The sequence below is a fragment of the Lagenorhynchus albirostris genome, chromosome 3, assembly GCF_949774975.1.
Source record: "Lagenorhynchus albirostris chromosome 3, mLagAlb1.1, whole genome shotgun sequence".
Lineage (NCBI taxonomy): Eukaryota > Metazoa > Chordata > Mammalia > Artiodactyla > Delphinidae > Lagenorhynchus > Lagenorhynchus albirostris.
In genome coordinates, this window is record NC_083097.1 from 160191290 (window position 1) to 160210811 (window position 19522).

Consider the following 19522-nt stretch of genomic DNA (forward strand, 5'->3'; position numbering starts at 1 on the left):
GAGGAGTGGGGCACACTAACTTTTCTGGAGGAAGCTTCTCTGTGTACCAGAACATCAGCTTAGGCAGAATGCCCCCCACACTAGCTCACATACGTACCTATTTGTTGGCCCGTTTGTGTCTGTACATCTGCATCATCCTCTGACGGAACACGTCAAACGTGTCTTCTTTGTGCTCCTGCCCGTCGGCACCCAACCCCTCCCCTTCCGAGGCAGTTCCCCTAAGGAGCAAAATGGAGAGTTAGCCACACCTGAGCCCAGAGCCCGGCCACCAGGAGATGGAAAACAGCCTGAGTCATCTGAGTGGGACAGAGGTATGAGGGACACACAACAGTGACAGCAAGGGAGGGGGAAAATAGAGACACAATTCACAGTGGGGAACAAGGGATACTCACCCGTGCAGGCATGCGAACTTTCTGAGAAGTGTGCTCAGAACCAGCCCCTGATTACGGCAGAAAGCCTCCCCAGCAGGTGCTAAGCTCAATTTTAACTGAAATGCTTGCTGGCTGCTAATGGGGCTTAATAAACTCTGGGCCGTGCTCTACCCTGGCTAGTCTGCATGTGGGCTCCTGGAAAAGGGAAGTGGCTCTTAGCGTAACTACCCAGCATTACCACTCAAGCTTCTATGATAATAATGAATGTGGCCAAATGCCAGGGACCAAGTCTATGCAAGTGCAGCAAGGAGCTGTATGAACACCTGCATATGTAAATGATCTGCTATAAGCCATGTTCGACATGAAGGAAACCAAGGATCAGACTGCAGGTCAAAGGACTTAGGACCAGAATCCCACAGAAAGCCTCATCTCCCCAGGCACGGTTGCCCATCCCCACCCCTGGCCCCCAGCGCCCACTGCGTACACACTGACAGGCTCCCTGATGCCCTTCCCACAGGAGCCCAGGCCGTGACCCTCCTTCCAGCCCATCTTCTGTAGCATCTGGAACCCCAGGTTCTTGTCGGTCAGTTTCTGCTGGGCGAAATCAAAGTCCTGGGGTTTCTGAGGAGAGAGAAGAGTGTGGCACGTGAGGTGCAGCAAAGCCCCTGGAGCAAGGGTCTGCCCTGCGTTACACCTGGACATGGTCCAGTACTAACACCCCTAATGCCTCCCTGACTCCACAGATGCTCAAGATCAAGCCATGGTCCTGGCAATATTCCCTGGGTGGGTTCAGACCTCTAAAGGTTGGAGGTCACCAGCCTGAGGTATCCCCACAGAACCACACCAGACCAGCCTCTCAGGCTTCACCATGACCACTCTTGTTGCAGTGTTGAGACTGTGAATTAAACTTCGTGAGGGGATGGTGGGTCCTGGGGCCAAAGGGTGAGTAGGAAGAGCCCAGAGTGGAGACCTGGATAAAGAGAGTGGCCCTGTGATGACCAAAGGGCATACCCCAGCCTGAGGGACACAGGGCACAGGACTTGAGGCAGGAAGGCCCCTGGAGTGCAGGAGTCAGAGGGGCAGCAGGGCTAAGGCAGGAGGGATCCAGAAAGGCAGTGGAGAGAGGCTGTACAGAAAAATCGGCTCAAAGGGTCCTCCCTATTTGACCCCCACTCCTCTCCCACTGCTTCATTAATTCCCATGGGCTTCCAAAACTCTGAGCAGTGACCCTATCCTGGAAGCTTCCCTGGCTGCCCTCAGGCATTACTCAGCAAACCTGACTGACCTATGTGTCTTTCTGGTCCTTCCCAGGTCTGGAGCTCTGAGAGCTCCCCAAGGGCAGGAACCGGGTTTCACTTGGACTCTGGGGTCCATGTCTAGCACAGAGCAGACCTCACTGAGAGCCAGTGCAGCTGGGAAGAAGGATGGGGCCTGGGAAAGACCTTGTGGGTGGAAAGGTAAGAAGCCCTAGAGGAAGTCTGGGCTCCAGAGCTGACTGTGGGAAGACAAATTAAAAAGCCTAGAGGCCTTTGGAGGAGGAGCCTGCCCAGTGTGAGCAAAGGGGATTTCCATTCACTCATGAATATTCATTAGCACCCACAGTGTGCTGGAACCGCTGGGCAGCTGGGGGCTCAGAGTCCCTGCCGCCTGAGCCAATTTCTTTAATCCGTTTACTAAACACTGAACACAGCCTGTCCCCAGGGCCTCACATGCTCCCAGGGAGAAGGTTCCTCTATCCTGATCAAGGCAGCTGGGAGTAGTGGAGAGGGTCTGAGCAGGGGACAAGTGGGGAGGGGAAGAGGATGGGGAAGGCAGAGGGAAGGCTGGCCACTGGTCCCCAAATGGCAGGCTTGCATCCCCCTTCGGGAAAGCTGTTCAGGTGGGAGCAACAGGAGGAACAGGGGTCCACTCAGCTGGACAGATCTTTGTGAATGTTCAACTGTGTCTAAGAATCACCCTGCCTGGTTTCCTGGGGCTGGAGCAAAGCCATGCACCATAGGCCAGGCTGAGGTGTGCACAGAGAGCTGTAGGGGAGACCTCCTCCCTGCCTGCAGTCACCCCAAAGAGAGACCCATGTTTGCAGGACACCAGCTGGCTGCACACCGGGTTAACATACATTTCATTTAATCCTCAAGGTATCTCCTACCTGCAGGATAGGTGCAACTGCCCCACTTTACAGATGTACAAAACCTCAGGATTCACATGCCAAGATTAGATGGCCAGGTTGAGCCTGAAAAGGCTGCCTTCTCACCAGGCTGTGCCTCACCCAGGCCACCAGATGGGTACCCGGGTGCTGGGTCAGCTTAAAACCCAACACAGCTGTTAAGACCATAAGCTTCGGGTACAGGAAGGTCCCTGCTCTCAGCTGTAACTGGGGTCACACTGATGCTTCATTTGGCCATTGATATTGATGCAATGCACTCAGAACAGGTCTGAGCCACAACTTGGGCTTTGCTCATCCCCTGACACCAGCAGAGACCTCGCCTGGTTCCCCACTCACCTCCCTGACCTCTAGAGACCTGTGATGTCCCCACATGCATCCCAGGTGAGCTTGTGTAGCCTCACCTGCCCCGACATGTGTCAGCCCAGCTGTCTGGAGTGTGCCCCCGTCTTCTTCCAATGACCCGCTCCCACAAGGGCTCCCCATTTCAGTCAATGGCAGCTCCATTCTCTTAACTGTCCAGGCTGACAACCCTGGAGTCACCCTGGGCTCTTGGCTTTCTCTGTTCCACATCCAATCCATGAGCAAGTCCCACCAACTCCACCTTCGCCTCTCCTGGACCCCCGGCTCTGCCTCGCCCCCCACCCCACAGGCTGCTCTCAACACAGCTGCCATAGTGGCCATGTCTTCCACCCAAATCCCCACCGTGGTTCTCCAATGCCTCTCCCAGAGAAAGGGCCACAGTGCTGACATCCATCGACAAGCCCTATGTGACCTGGGTGCTTGCCACCTCTACTTCCTCACCCCATCACTCCATTCTAGGCACAAAGGGCTCCCTGCTGACCTGTGACTGATTTGGGGCTTCTCCTAGGCCTCCCTGCTTAAAGGGTACCCCCAACCCACCTTATTGCTTGCCTCCCTTTGACCTGCTTCTCTGCACCCACAGCACCCACCATTCCCGGTCCTGCACATTTCTATTGCTGCCAGCCCCGCTCATGGCTGCCTCTAGGTGGGCAGATGGAGCTGGGAGCACAAGAGGTGCTGACCAGTTAATAAACACACATGCGTACGCACATGCGCTCGGCTTACTAGCAAAGTAGCACACATTTAACCACAATTATAGTCTACTAAATCTGAACTTCTCATTGGCTGAGACATTATCTTGTTCATCTCTCCAATCCATTGCACATATCAGGCCTCATACATCCGTTAAGTAGACTAATTACTCCCTCTTGTGGTTTTGGGCAATGCAAAACACTTTTAAGAAGTCCCGGGAGAGAAAAGGCTGTGTGTTGTGCTTTGTATGCTGACACCTGGCCTGAAGTATGAGTATAGCTTAGTCACGCCAGTGCCCTTTGGAACTCTGGCAAACTCTGACTACGTCACACGTGAGGACTCACAGCCACACTCACCTTCTTCTTGGTCACGGGACGACCCCGAGGCCTGTCATAGGCAATTCGAACTGGTTCGTGAACTGGAAGACAAAAAAATGTATATATACACATATATGTACTTTCCCCAAATTATTTAGAGGATGAGGGTGCTGCAGTTTTGGCTTATAGCCCCTCTGCGGACAGAAGGTGGCTAGGAGCTGCACCACAGGGCCAGCCATTTGGCCCTGACTCCTCTCAGGAATCTTGTGACCCACGGAGTGCAGAGGCAGAACAGAGGCTCAACCGAGGGCTGCCTTGCTATGGGAGAGTCTACCTAAGCATGATTCCCACGTTTATGATGAAGGACTTGACACGTGGGTCATTTTCCATGACCGTAGGAATACATTTTGCTTCAACAAATGAGCTATTTGCAACACTGTGCCCTCCTCATGTCCCTGTGACTGTTCCATAGATAGAGAAGTAAAGTCCACTCAGAACTTTCTAGTAAAAACAACCATGCTTCTCATACACAGCACCACATCACGTTATTATTATTGTTATTATTATATTTGACAAAGGAGAGATCAGCAGGTCTGGTACTATCTCATCAACCACCCTATCAAAATAACTGAGAGCTTCTAAAGTAGAAAGAATTCCACTTTCCCCCCATAAAAGCCATCTTAACAAGCATTCTGATGTGCTACCATACTCTGATAAGTTCTGAAGGACATAAGAGTTTAGTAGAACAGTTAGAAATCCATTGCAACACCAAGGTTTCCAAACACAAACCACGAGAACTGTTCCTTTAGCAGGAGAAACTATACTGACACTGCTGGGTGTGAATATGATGGTCTCAATAATGTAGAACACACAGGCTCTCCGCACACAATGGAGCCCTGTTCACCAAAACCACCTGCCACACAAGCATCGCAGCATCAGCCCCACACAGGCCCGGCTGTGTGGAAACCTGGGTGGGCAGTGAGCAGCCCAACAAAAGGCGGGACATGATGTGATTCGCCTACTGACAGCCTAGAAAAGGCAAAACCACAAGGCCAGAAGATGGTCTGTGGTTGCCTGGGCTGGGTAGAGGAGAAAACTGCAGAGGGACACAGAGACACTTCTGGGACGAGCTCCAGCTCGGCTGTACTGGGGGGCTCATGCCTATACACCTTTGCCAAAACTCCGTGAACTGTCCACTTGAAAAGGGTGCACCTTTACTGCTGGTAAATTGTACATCAAGAAACTTGACCCTCCCCACAGGCAGGAAGGAGATGGCCTTCCATGGCCAAGGCTGGCAGAGCATGGATTGCACAGCTCCCACTAACTGCTGCCCAAGACTGATCCCTGTCCGTGTCCTCCTGCCTCATCGTCACCAAGCAGTCATCACAGCTCTGGGGTCTTTGGGGAGATGGAGGCACTCAGAAAGCTGGGCACGCCTCAAGATCACAGGCAGGAAACAGCCAATATGACCCAGGCCCATTCCTTCCACAGCCAGGACTCCCCTGTTGGAAGCTGAGCAATAATGGAAAATAACAAGCAGCATGTGGGGTGCTAGAAGCCAAACGCAGCATCTCCTTAGAGTGCCAACCTCAGACCAACTGGAAACGTCAGTTTCTCATGAACATTTTGGACTGCGTGCAAAACCAATAGGACTATTTTAGGTTAAAAACATAAGACCGAAGAACCCCATGTTGTGTTGGCCCTGGGAGTGTTCTGGAAGGTAATGTCCAGGTTAGCTGGAGTAATCAGAGGCGGAAAGGGTGACGGGGGCCAGCTGGTCATCTTGCACCTGAACTTGGGCTGAGGGCCAGGTAAATTCTTCAAAACAGTCAGACAACATCTCCACAATTTTTCAAGGCCCACAACCGAGCACCATGACTCCTCCTCAGGTGTTAAACAGAAGACCGTGCTGGGGGCACTGTGTCAATAGCCAGGCACTTACCTTTGGGCTCCTGGATGAGACACAGCCTCTTGGGAGCCGGAATCATGCCGACCTTCAGCGACTTGCTGCTGACTCTCTTCCGGGGGAAGCAGGCCCCTGAGGAGGACTGTGACAGGGCAGGCGCACCAGCCGGGCCATCCTCGGTCACCCCACTCAGGAGGCCATCAGCTGGGGGGCTGCCCTCCGAGCCCTCAGACTTGGTCGACCCTCCTGCCGGCCTGGAGGCCCCTCCAGGAGTGGGGGCCTCCTCACTCCCTTCCTCGTCCTCCTCATCCTCCTCCTCGTCCTCGTCTTCCTCAGGCATCACCTCTGGGCTCTCCAGCTCAGCCTTGTGCTGAGAGGGCTCATCCTCAAACTCTCCTTCCCCCTCCATGGGCTCCAGGGGGCTCTCCTGAGAATCGGTGCTCTTGCTGGCAGGAAGGTTCAGAGGAGATGACGTAAAGCAAATCGATGGGCACAGTTCAAATACTTTCTTTCGATAGAATTTGAAAGCTGAACTGTTTTGGTCATGTAGAAACCTGGGATAAAGATGAAATACATTGGTTAACCAGAGGGTTCTCTATAAACATTCGTATTTTCTGAAACTGTCCAAATGGACTTGACAAAGCTGGGGGTGGGACAAAGAAGCGAACACATGACCTCTTTCCACCAGCTGTGGTTGATGGGCAGCTTTACAATGAGATAGAAAGCTTGTAGAGTACTAGTAATTTAACGAAGTAGCCAGAACATAAGAGGCCTTATTGCTTTCTCGGGGAGGGAGCTGGAGGAACAAGGTATGCAGGGACGACCAGAGAACGTGCTAGAACGAGCTCTAACACTACAGCCAGGAGATCCAAACTGGGCCTTACCTCATCTCTTTCTGATTACGTCACCGGCCACTCTGGGCCTGGGTGTGCTCACTGTGACTCTCTGGTTCCTCCCATACTCCAGCCATGAGATGGAGAGAGGTGTGTCACCTCCTGCCTCATGTCCTGCAGCAAAGCTGTGTGAACATGCTGGCAAAAAGGCCTCTCTGAGCCTCTGAGTCCAATGGCCCTAGCCACAGCTTGGAGCTGCGGCTGGTGTGAGAAACCGAAAACACACAAAATTTACTTGGGCCAAAGGAAAGACAGCCCTTGTTCTTGGACAGGACAACTCAGGCTCATAATGAAGTCAATTCTCCCTTAATTAAATATTAACGTATAAAAGTAAAAGCATCATTTTTTTCTGGATCTGATTCTTAAGTTCATATAGAAACATGAGTATGTAAGACTATCTAGGAAACCCCTGAACAAGATCAACAAGGGGCTCAGTTCCACCAGGTATTACAAGGTGTGTTAAGCCTCTATAGTTAAAACAGCGTGGTACTTGTCTATGGACAGACAGACCAAGAGGAAGGCCAGAAACACAGTATCTGATGAAGGTGGCCTCTCAAATCACTGTGAAAAAGAACAGTCTTTTCAACGAATGGTGTTGGGACAACTGGGCGGCTTTTTACAAAAATATTTAAATTGGATCTATGCTGTACTCTCTGCTCCTGAATAACCCCACACCGATCAGAGATCTAAATGTAAAAACCAAGCCATACAAGTTGTAGAAGAAAATACATAAATGTCTTTATAATCTGAGTGTAGGGAGATTCTTTCTAACTGTAACTCTGTATCCAGGTGCAACGAGATAAAACAGAAATTTTACTAGATCAAACGTTTCTGCACTGCAGAACATACCATAAGTAAAGTGAAAAATATCCAACTATGAAGGAAATAGATACAATTACATTACAGGTAAAAGGTCAGAGAAACTAGAAAGAATAAATCCAAAAATCCCAATTGAGAAAAGGGCAAAGATTAAGAACTTCTGCCCTCCAAAAGACACTGCTAGAATGAGAAAACAAGTCACAGACTGGGAGAAATTATCTGCAAACCACACACTTGACAAATAACTTGTATCAAGAATACATAACAAACTCAAAATTCATTAATAAGTAAATAAACGACCCAATAAAACAATAGGCCAAAGATCCGAGCAGACACTTCACTAAAAAAATACATAAGCACATGCAAAGATGCTCAGCACTGTTAGTCCTCAGAGAAACACAAATGAAAACCACCCCTCCCCCGCACCAAGAGGGCTAACATGAAGAAGACTGACACTATCAAGTGCTGGTGAAGATGGGGAGGAACCAGAACTCTCACCCAAGCTGCTGGAAATGCAAAACTGTGCCACCACTTAGAAAGACTGTCTGGAAGTTTCTTCAAAAGTTAAACACAGACCCACCATGTGAGCCAGTCTTTCTCTGCCTCAGTATTTTACTGGAGAGAAATAAAAGCAGACCTTGTACATGACTGCTCACAGAAGGTTTATCTGAAATTGTCCCTGAATGGAAACATCTCAATGCCATCAACAGCTGAATGGGTAAATAACTGTGGTCGAGCCATACAATGCGATACACTCAGCAATAAACAGGAATGAACTATGGATACACACAACATGGATGAACCCTAATAATTATGTGGAGTAAGAAGCCAGACAAAAGGAGAAAACAAACTGCATTTACACAAAATTATAGAAAATGCAAACTATTTACAGTGAGAGAACCCTGATCAGCAGCTGCCTGCAGGAAGGGATGACAAAGGGCACAAGGAAACTTTTGAGTCATGGATGTGTTCATCATCTTGATGTTGGTGATGGCTGCATGAGTGTAAACACGCATTAAAACTTATTAGACAGGGACTTCCCTGGTGGCGCAGTGGTTAAGAATCCTCCTGCCAATTCAGGGTTTGAGCCCTGGTCCGGGAAGATCCCACATGCTGCAGAGCAACCAAGCCCGTGTGCCACAACTACTGAGCCTGCACACCACAACTACTGAGCCCATGTGCTACAACTACTGCAGCCTGCGCACCTAGAGCCCATGCTCTGCAACAAGAGAAGCCACCACAATGAGAAATCCGCGCTCCGCAAGGAAGAGTAGCCCCTGCTCACTGCAACTAGAGAAAGCCCGTGCGCAGCAACAAAGACCCAATGCAGTCAAAAATAAATTAATTAATAAAAAAACTTATTAGACAAATATGTGCAGTTTATGGCATGTCAATTATACCTCAACAAAACTTTTTTTTAAAAAAAGGGCAAATGATATGAACAGTTTACAGAAAGATATTCAAAGGACACAAGTTTATGAAAAGAGGTTCAATTTCACTCATAAGAAAAATGCAAACTAAAACTTCACTGAGAAAATTAGAAATTCCTCACCAATCCCACTGGCTCAAAGGCATGCCAAAAGGTGGGGGGTGGGGACAGGCACTCATGACACTCCTAGGAGAGTGGCCCTCAGGGAGGGGAATTCGCACTAACAAAACTTAGTTTGCATTGAACTATGATTCAACAATCCCCTTCTGGAAGATACCCAAAAATTCTCACCACAAACACAAAGAGATTGTGTGTAAGGCCAAACTAGAAGTATGCGCTTAGCCACTACTGGGTCCCAGAAATGCTCCAGGAAATGTAAAGTTTTTAACTGTATTCTTAACTAAGCTGAGGCACGACTCTCTAGCATGTTGGGAGCAGGGTGAGCGCCCAGAACCCCTAGCTGGCAATAGGACACAATCCACACAGCGTAGGAACCCCACACTCCAAGGGGAGCCCAGCCGGGTTACGGCTCGGTACTGGGAACACATGGCCCTCAGGCAGCCTCTCCCTGAAGGAGAACCCGCACCCCGCAGGCAGAGTGGAGCTCTGGTTCTGTGGCCTCTGGGCTGTGTAGTGCTGAATGATTACGCCATCTGAAGAATGGGGAGGAAAATGGTGCCCCCTCCTGGCACAAGGGTGCCACGCCATCACTGAGTGGAAGTGCTTGCTGCTTACATCTGGACCAAAACCCACCAACATGCTACATGAGCAGCACATTCTCATCCTGCCCAGAGTAGCCAGCATGACCAGGGACAGTGCCGTCCTCCTCCTCAGACTCATGGGCGAGGACACACTCTCCTCTTTGCCTCTGCAAAGGTCCCGGGGAAACTATAAGTCCCTCGGCCAAGGCATTCCCTCCCCCTTCCCCTGGCCAACGCCCATTGAACCTTCAGATCCAGCTTAAACTTCCCTCCGGGGGAGGCTTTTCCTGATGCCCCAGATGAGGGCAGGTCTCCCAACAACCCAAAACAGATGCTCCCTAACAGCCCTGAGCTCAGCAGAAGTGAAGTCGTGATTTATCCCGGGGCGATCCCCTGTGGGCTCTCAGGACACTCATGGGGTGAACTCCTGTGGGCTCTCAGGACACTCATGGCCTCAGATTAAAGGGGTGTGATGGGTACATACCAAAGGTCAGGGTTGTCAATGCTGTTTTCTATGCTGAATTGTTCAATCTCTGGTCCCACCTGAGCAACAAATTTGGCCAGTTTCTCTGCAGTCTCCATTGTCTTCGTATCAACTACAAAATAAAGCAACTGTCATGTATTGGTTCTGAGATGCCAATTCCCATGTGAACATCGTGGGGTTGTGGAGACTGATTACAAAGACGGCCCCTCACTGTACCCTTGCCCTTTGCCATGTGACTCTGCAGCTCTGTCCAGCAGAGGTGGACTCTCTTTTTTCCCCTTGAATTGGGGCTGGCCCTGGAACTCTTGCTGGCTACGAATGTGACAGAAATGTGGAGTCCAGGCCTCAGAGGGCTCAAGCACCTCCTCTGCCTCTCCTGGATGGCCAAACCCGACTGTCAGGTGAACTGCTGGTGGGTGACAGGCATGTAGCCCACTACCCCTATCATCTCAGCTGACAGTTCCAGACAACTGGCCGCTGCCTGCAGACAGTTTGCAGGCCCAGCCCAGCTGACTTGAAGCAACACTGGATGCCTCCTGTTTGAAGCCACAGTTTGGACTGGCTTGTTATGTAGCAACAGCTAGAGAAATGTAGCAGTTGTGTAGATTTTTTCCCTCTCCATTCCCACCTAGTGCTGAGTGGGAAGCACTGGCCAGAGGGCAGGCCTGTTGCAGTAGGAGAAGGTAATGGCTGGGAGAAACAAAAGAAACTGCTGGTCAACTAACTCTAAGGAAGGAAACACAGAGACCTTAGCAGGGAAGAGGAAGCAGAATGAGAACACGGGCAGCCTTATGGAACATATAACGGGCAAGAATAGAGAGAAATGGATCAAGGAGCTCAAAGCCCTAAGCACGGGCACGTGGCACACCCTGCTGGCCAGCAGGAGGACCTTGCAGGGAAGCACAGAGTCACCAGGCAGCACCTCGTGTCAGCTCCACACTCAGGATAAGAGGAAGGGTGCAGCAGGAGTCTAGGGCCAGCCCCTTGAGGAAGCAAGAGGAGAGACAGTGCCTGTGTGTGTGCCATCCTGGCCAGGTTCCTTTCGCTGCTGCCTGCTGCCCAGCCCAGCCCACTGAAGCCACCTGTCTCTGCAGAGAGCCCTGGGGATAGATGAGCATTGGGGCCCAGAGGAGGGGGACAGAAGTGAGCACTCACCATCAGTAGACAGGCAGGGAGAAGAGGTCTGAGGGGCTTCGGAGACATCCACTCCTGCTGGCTTGGAGGATGGGCCTGAGGCTTCTGGGCTGGGGTCCCGAGGAGAGGGTCCGGCTGGGTCTGGCGGGCAGTCCTTGGCAGCATCATTGCCATCTGGTTGAGGCGGCTTTCCCTGCAAAGAGCCTGGAGCCTGCCGGCCATGGTGTTTCAGCCTGGTGCCTGAGGAGAGGAGTGTCTGGGTCCCGGTGGTCGCTCTCCTCACTTTACAGCCCCGGGGTCCTTGAGCTCGAAGCATCCCACGCCGCCGCCCTGGTAGGAGCCTCTTCTTGAGGCTCCGGACCGCCCGGGAATATAGCATGGCCCGGACTGCACACTCTGCCGCCATCGGCTTCTGATCTGCTCCTGGCAAGTTCTGGCTCATCCGCTGCATTTCTGCCAGCTTCAGCTTATAATATTTATACTCCAGACTACTGTCATCAGATAAAAACCTGTATAACAAAACAGGAATAGCAGGACATTTGTGAATACACCAGCATGACCAAATTGTCGCTGTAAATACACTTCTGCAAACCCTTTCTACTTAGTGGCCTCCCTGCTGTTGGAGAGGCTCCGCCCAGCTCCACCAAGAACCCAGCGCTGGGCCCTGGCCATCTGTCCTGCTCAGAGTGACCACAGGGTGACCAGGAGCTCTGACCGAACACTGGTCGATTCCTCCTCAATTTCCATCATCAGCAGCCATGAAGGAGCTCCCAGCTCCTGGTGGCCTCACAATACAAACCAGTTACCCTGAAACCATGGAAGCTCTCTGCTGTCAGGAAGTGGCAGGTGTTGCTCCTGGACATCACTTTCAGGAGATGACGCCCTTCAAATGGTGAGCACTCAGCGACCTTTTAACTACATCATTAAGGCACTGAGTGTGCCACCGCTGTGAAATCACGTGCCAGAGTCATAATGAGAACAGTACAGAAAAGAGGAGTTTGAGTTACATGTACTAACATAGAAAGAGATCCGTAATACAGCCCACGGAGAGCAAACTAGAGAAGACCAACATTGATACATACCATATGAAACTGCTTTGTGTACATGAAATCCACATATATTTGTTTTTTTCACATAGGTTGAAAGAATATAAAGCAAACTTAAGGATTTGCTCAAGGAACGGGTTAGAAAGAGGAATGACTGGATTAGAAGGGGAAGGTCACATTATTTACTTTGTTGACCATTTCATTAGCACTTTCTTTCATCTCTATTAACCCTTTCCTTGTAGTCTCTGGGCTTTTTGCACCATTTCCTTCTTGCTTCATGAATTGAATGCTTACCTTCACTCTATTTCTGATACACACACAAGGTCGCACCTTTCTCCCAACCGCTGTTACGGATGCATTCTATATGCAATGCTCTCCCCGCTACTCCCTTCTGAAGAGTTTCTAATTCCAATTCTAATTCTCTTTCATATAAAAGTTATTCAGAAGCCTGTTTTATTTTGGCTGTTGCTGGTTTCAACTTCTATGCACAATGTGGCCCACGTGACTTCCCTTTCCTGGGATATTCTGTAATTTTCTACACGACCTCATTCATAACAAGTTTTTTGTGAACGTTCAATCTCAGTTTGTGTTAAAGAACGAGTACTGTTTGGTGAGTATAGCAATATTTCATGCGGCTTTTGGACGCCTGAAGTTGAGATCATATATTAGATGAGGTTCCCAATTACCAATAACAGAAGCTGATTGGCTGTGAGGTGGCAGTGCACAGCAGGATGCTGGCAGCACCGTGTGATGTGGCATGTCCCTGGTGGGCAGCTCCATATGAAGCTCCTGTTGATGCTCACTGCACAGTCAAGGTCTGGCTGGATCTGAGGAAAGAGCCTGTGTGCTGGTTCCTCTGCTGCCCTGGACACTCTGCTGGGCCAACAGCAGCATCCTGCAAGATTGCATCCTAACAAGCAAGGGTTGCCACATAAGGGAAGGTTGACCAAAACAGAAGCTCCAGTTCTCAAGTCAAACGCAGCCCCTCATCCAGGGCAGAAAGTGGAGTCAGTGCCCAGGTGACCTGGATCCCCAAGATGTAAGTCCCTTTCCCCTGGTCGGTTCTAATGCCAAGTGCATGCAGTGTGAGGACATGTCACAAACCCATCTCCCTTAGTTCTAGTGGAGTGTAACATCAAGAGCATAGAATACTCCTAAGCTAGCCTGCACGGTTCAAATCCCAGTGTAAACACTTATTAGCTGTGAGATTTACTGAATCTTTCTGTGCCTCAGTTTCTCCATCTGTAAGATGAGACGGATGATAATAATAAGCTACTTCATCATGTTGCTGTGAGGCTTGAATTATATATACACTTTTCATTATAAGGAAAATGCTTTGGGGAATTCCCTGGTGGTCCAGTGGTTAGGACTCGGTGCTTTCACTTTCGGGGCCTGGGTTCGATCCCTGGTTGGGGAACTAAGATCCCACGAGACCTGCAGTGTGGTCATAAAAAACAAACAAACAAAAAAAAGAGCAACATAGGCTTATCATCTCTAGAGATACAGAAGTAACTGTTAAAAGTAGTTTAATGAACTAAAAGCGACTGTCTCCAAGGAGTGGAACTGGGAACTGCCCTGGCCACCCAGTGGTTAAGACTCTGCACTTCCACTGTAGGGGGCATGGGTTCAATCCCTGGTCAGGGAACTAAGATCCTGCATGCCACATAGACACATCCATGGTTTCTGCCATCGATATCATGGCAGAAACATTTTGCCGTTTGTGTTTACTTCATTTTTTTGGTAAATCACATTTGGTAAAGTACTACTTTAACTTAAGAATTCAAATATACACACCAAAAACCTAAGTTTACTAGTTCTTTAACACTGTTTTTTGCACACTCTTTCTTCTTACAGTCTCTGGATAATTCTTTCTGAAGGAAGTCACAGGTGATCACATCTCTGAGTCCAGCTCCCTAATCTGTTCTTCATCCAGGTCAATTCTATCAGCCGACCACTGAGATCATTTCAACAATCACATTTGTCAATTCCAAGATCCTTAATTGGTTCTTTTCCATAACAAGCAGTTCCTATTTCATGGATACAATATGCTATTATCCACCCAAGACTATTAATTACACACATGTACTTGTAGACAATCTTCTTTTCCTTATAGTAACTTCTTAGGTGCCAGATCTGCTGGGTTGGGTGGCCCTCCTTCATGCTGCCAGTTTCCCTCAAATACTTGGTTTGGAGCTCAATGCTCATTTCTGATTTGGAACCCCCTCCCACCGCCACACATACACCCAGCTCTGGCTATGCTTCCGTCCGCCACCCCTGACTGTCAGAGATCATGAACCTGATGGGTAGTGCGGAGCGGTCATGCAGCAGAGAGGCATGCTCCTAGTCCTCTCAGGGTCCCCCTTCCCTCCAGCCCAATCACCTCGGCAATCACCTGGAAATTGCCCCTGGGTCTTCCAAGTCTAGATGACATCTTACCCAGAGGATCTTACCCAGAGGATCTAGCCTCCTTCCTTCAGTATGAGCGTTGGTTGAGACCACAGAGCCAGAATGTGAACCTCAGCTCTGTCTTTTCCTAGCTGTGCCTCCTTGAGGCAAGAGGTCTCTTTTGAGCCTCAACTTTTCTGTCTGTAAAATCAGGATGACAACATACCTACCTCAAAAGGTTGTTTATGAGGGTTCGGCCAGCTAATGCTTAAAGCAGTAAAGTGCTTAGAACGGTACCAAGTGCACAGAAAGCAAAAGTATTTGCTAAATAAAAAGTATTCAATAAATGATACTGGGGCAATTAGGTTACTGGGTTTCTTTTCTTTTCTTTTTTTTTTTTTACCTTTTAAGTTACATGCCTATCTTATTCAACACAGGAACATAATCTTGATGAATTCAAGAATTCTGTAAAGGATTTCCCTGGTGGCTCAGTGGTTAAGAATCCACCTGCCAATGCAGGGAACATGGGTTCGAGCCCTGGTCTGGGAAGATCCCACATGCCGTGGAGCATCTAAGCCCGTGCACCACGACTACTGAGCATGCGCGCTAGAGCCCATGAGTCCCAACTTCTGAGCCCAAGCGCTGCAACTACTGAAGCCTGCGCGCTTTAGGGCCTGCATGCTGCAACTACTGAAGCCCACGCACCTAGAGCCCGTGCTCTACAACAAGAGAAGCCACCGCAATGAGAAGACCACGCACCACAACAAAGAGTAGCCCCGCTCACCACAACTAGAGAAAGACCGAGTGCAGCAACACAGACCCAGTGCAGCCAGAAAAAAAAAAAAATTCTGTAAAAATAAAACCATAACAAGTTCCAACTCTTCTCCTGAAAAATCATGCTGGTTAGGACCAAAGCCCTGGTGCCATTACACAGAAATTTACACCTTTCAAGCATCTTTAGAAATTACAACAGCAAGAATAGAGAGCTTGGTATGGATACAACATTGACTATACCAGACCTGAACAGATCACTCAAAAAAGAGGAACTACAACTAGAAATCCTATGAGCAAACACATAAAACAAAAGCATATAAGGTAAAACATCACCCTATGAAATTATCTTTAAGTCAAAAACACTCATGTGAGGGCATGGCACATGTACGGAGTGGCAGTGAGGGTGTCAATCACGGAAAATAACCTGATGATAAAGATCAGTGGTCTCCACCAGGGACAACTCTGTCCCCCAGGGGACACTGAGCAATGTCTGAAGGTATTTTTGGCTGGGATGGAGGCTTCTACTGGTACCAGTGAGTGGAGGCCAAGGATGCCCAGGACAGTCCCCCTGCAGAGAATTATCCAGCCTCAAACATCAATAATGCTGCAGTTGGGCTTCCCTAGTGGTGCAGTGGTTGAGAATCTGCCTGCTAATGCAGGGGACACGGGTTCGAGCCCTGGTCTGGGAGGACCCCACATGCCACGGAGCAACTAGGCCCGTGAGCCACAACTACTGAGCCTGCGCGTCTGGAGCCTGTGCTCTGCAACAAGAGAGGCCGTGATAGTGAGAGGCCCGCGCGCTGCGATGAAGAGTGGCCCCCGCTTGCCACAACTAGAGAAACACAGAAACAAAGCACAGAAACAAAGACCCAACACAGCAAAAATAAATAAATTAATTAATAAACTCCTACCCCCAACATCTTCTTTAAAAATAATAATAATAATAATAATGCTGCAGTTGAGAAACACTGACACAGATCAAAAGCCTCTAACATGAGCTTTCTTTTTAAACTAGCAATTTTACTCCCAGATACTACCGTAATAAACTGCCAGAAATGTAGACATAAATAAAAGCAAGACAACATTCATCATAACGTTATTAGAATCTAAGAATCCACCAATGGGCAATGGTTGAGTGTAGTATACTGTGTAAGAAGGAATAGTATGCGTTCATTGATAATAAGGACAATTATGTTAAGTTTAAAACACAGGACACAACTACAGAGCACACACTGTGGGGGAAAAGTGGGAGAGCTCTGAGTAACTCCATCTTTGCCTTTTTACTTTTCTCTATTTTTACAAAGGGCATATGCCACTCTGATCATTTTTTAAAAAGTTAACGAAGTATAAAACCTTTCCACTTCCAGCAATCTAATCTAGAGATAATCCTAAACACACACAGAAATGTGACACATTAAGCTATTCACAGAAAAAATTAAAAATAGTGTACAATCAAAAATATTCTAAAAATCCAACAAGAGAGGAATGGCTAGATAAACTGATCACCTACTCTGCGAACCGGTAAACACAGCCATCTGAAATGTCTACAAAAAGTAGGGAATACGAGCATTTTCCTTTGTTATCTAAAAGGAGTAGCATATATCACAGCATAATCACAACTGTGTTAAAAACCACACAGCTCGCAATGAGCACAAAGACTGGAAGCAAATACCCAAAAATGCCAGTGAATGCCAGTAAGCACACAGGTGGCTTTGCCCAATTTTCTGTTCTTCTTTACCTTCTCTAATGATCAAATACTATATTTATGGTGAAAACTTTAATTTTAAAAAGTTCTATTCAAGTGAAGAGGCAATAAGGCAAAAGGAAAAGACAGTTTAACAAACAGTAGCAATAAATCACAAACAACTGCTGTGATATATTCCTTATCTTACACTCATTCTTTGCATACACTTCTCACCTCATCCTCAAACCAGCACAGCAGGGACAAAGTGCTCCATGTCCAGATGAGAGAAGGCCACATGGCAGGTAAGCAGCAGACTGGAGCTTGAACCCACATGAACCTGACCCACCCTCATGCTCTTCCACTGACTACACCACAGCACAAAATAAGCATCTCACCCTCTTCTCTGGACATCATCAGAGCAACAAAAACATTGCCATGTACTTTATGGGAGGAATTCTGAAGAGCAACATTTAAAGACCTACCAGTAAGCAGGGTCCTCCTTGAGAAGAGCTCTTTCTTTGGGAGACAGGCTGCCTCCAACAACACGTGTGACCAGCTGGTCAATGGTGTCCACCACCTTGTGGTCTGCTCGCTGGGGGACCTCTGGAACACACAGAAGGGCTTTTCTGAGAAACACACTGGACCACATGGGGCCTGGGAAGACCAGGACAGAACTGAAGGCTTAGGATGGGGCCTAAGCAGGCACCAGGAACTGAAATCCTCGTAGATGACAGACCAGCATTGAAAAGAGGAAAGGGGCCTGTTATTCTCAAAACCAATATGCAAAATATCCTCTCAAAAGCTATAACAGCATAATCGCTAGGAGAGAAACAGTCACAAACTTACGATGACTGTACAGAGCAATATATATACATATTCTATAGGAGAAAATGGTGTGCAGCAACTCCTAACCACTTTTTGCACACATCTTAACTTGAATGTTCACAATATTAAGGGGGGAACAAAAGACATAAAATGTATCTAGGTATAAAATATGTAAAAAGCATATCTAAACTGTGAGTTGCAATACGAAAAAAAGGAAAAGAGATACATAAATACAGACACATAGAAAAAAATTAGAAGGAAATATACCAGAAAGTTAACAGAGATTATCTATGGGTGGTAGATTTATCAGGGATTTCATTTTTGTGTTTGCTTTATCTATAAAAGTTAAACACACATGTGTTTTGTAATCATAAAACATATACATAAATTTACAAAGAAAAATTTCCCAATTAAAAAAGTCAGTAGGGCTTCCCTGGTGGCGCAGTGGTTGAGAGTCCACCTGCTGATGCAGGGGACACAGGTTTGTGCCCCGGTCCGGGAAGATCCCACATGCCGCGGAGAGGCTAGGCCCGTGAGCCATGGCCGCTGAGCCTGCGCGTCTGGAGCCTGTGCTCCGCAACGGGAGAGGCCACAACAGTGAGAGGTCTGCGTACCGCAAAAAAAAAAAGTCAGTAGTTCCAAGGTAGGTGTTCACAGAAAATATCTGCTGAATGTATGAAAAGAAAACATTTCTTAAAGTGTGAATTTCCTCCAATGACTTGTAATTTACAATGCCACCAGCAACACAGAAGAGCATTATGTCCTTAAACACTAAGATTGTTTAGTTTTCTGATATTTGCTAGTTTTAATAGCATAGATGGTCTATTTGTTCATTCATTCAATAAAAATCACCCCTGAACTGGAGAGGTTTTCCAGTTTGTTCTGTGGAATGGTATTTTATTTTATTTTATTTTATTTTTATTTTTATTTATTTTTTTTTTGGAATGGTATTTTAAACATCAATGTGAGTTCTTAACATAGGATGAGTCAATCCTTCAATTGTCATGTCATTTCCCCTCTGAAATTACTTTCCCTTTTTTTGTTGTCAGCTCTTATTCTATAGAACTGCTAGTTTTATATGATTTTACAAAAGAATAAGAGATTCAAAGTCAGAAGCTTTCAAAGACAATGAAATTTGTGCATCATTGCAAACATCTCTAAAGAAGATGACCATAGTAAGGGCCAGAAAGTGGGTCCTACTTTTGGCCCAGCAATCATTCTGTGACTATCTCCTTTAAGGGAGGATTCAAAAACATTTTTAACGAAAATAATAGCAATAATAAATACAACCAAAGATGTCATCTCAGCATTTCTAACAGTACTGAAGTAATGGCAGGGCAGCGCCCCATAAGACGTGGGCGCTGGTACTGTCTACCTGCTGACCAGAAAAGGAGCCAATGCTTTGCAGATGCCAATCTCATGGGAACTGAGCTCTGCTCAGCCTCAGAAGCCTCTAGTAAAAGGCACTATGAGTCCAACACCAAGGGAGAGGTGAGGTAAATTCACATTTAGTCATGATGCTGCAAATGCCGCAGAA

The 19522-nt window shown here is 47.9% G+C and overlaps 1 protein-coding gene across 5 annotated transcripts in view; it reads right to left on the bottom strand.

The window, feature by feature from the left end:
* The window catches only part of SUGP2 (SURP and G-patch domain containing 2), a 31220-nt gene that overhangs the window by 2696 nt on the left and 9002 nt on the right, over positions 1-19522 (bottom strand). For all 5 annotated transcript variants that reach the window (XR_009539754.1, XM_060144836.1, XM_060144835.1 and 2 more), the window contains exons 4-10: positions 17643-17763; positions 11293-11780; positions 10138-10249; positions 5848-6365; positions 3945-4006; positions 856-992; positions 98-218 (exon numbers count right to left, since the gene is read on the bottom strand). Coding sequence is in view for 4 of the 5 variants with exons in the window: in XM_060144836.1 (XP_060000819.1) it covers positions 98-218; positions 856-992; positions 3945-4006; positions 5848-6365; positions 10138-10249; positions 11293-11780; positions 17643-17763 (1559 nt within the window). In the remaining variant the exon portion in view is untranslated. The remainder of the gene's footprint in view (positions 1-97; positions 219-855; positions 993-3944; positions 4007-5847; positions 6366-10137; positions 10250-11292; positions 11781-17642; positions 17764-19522) is intronic.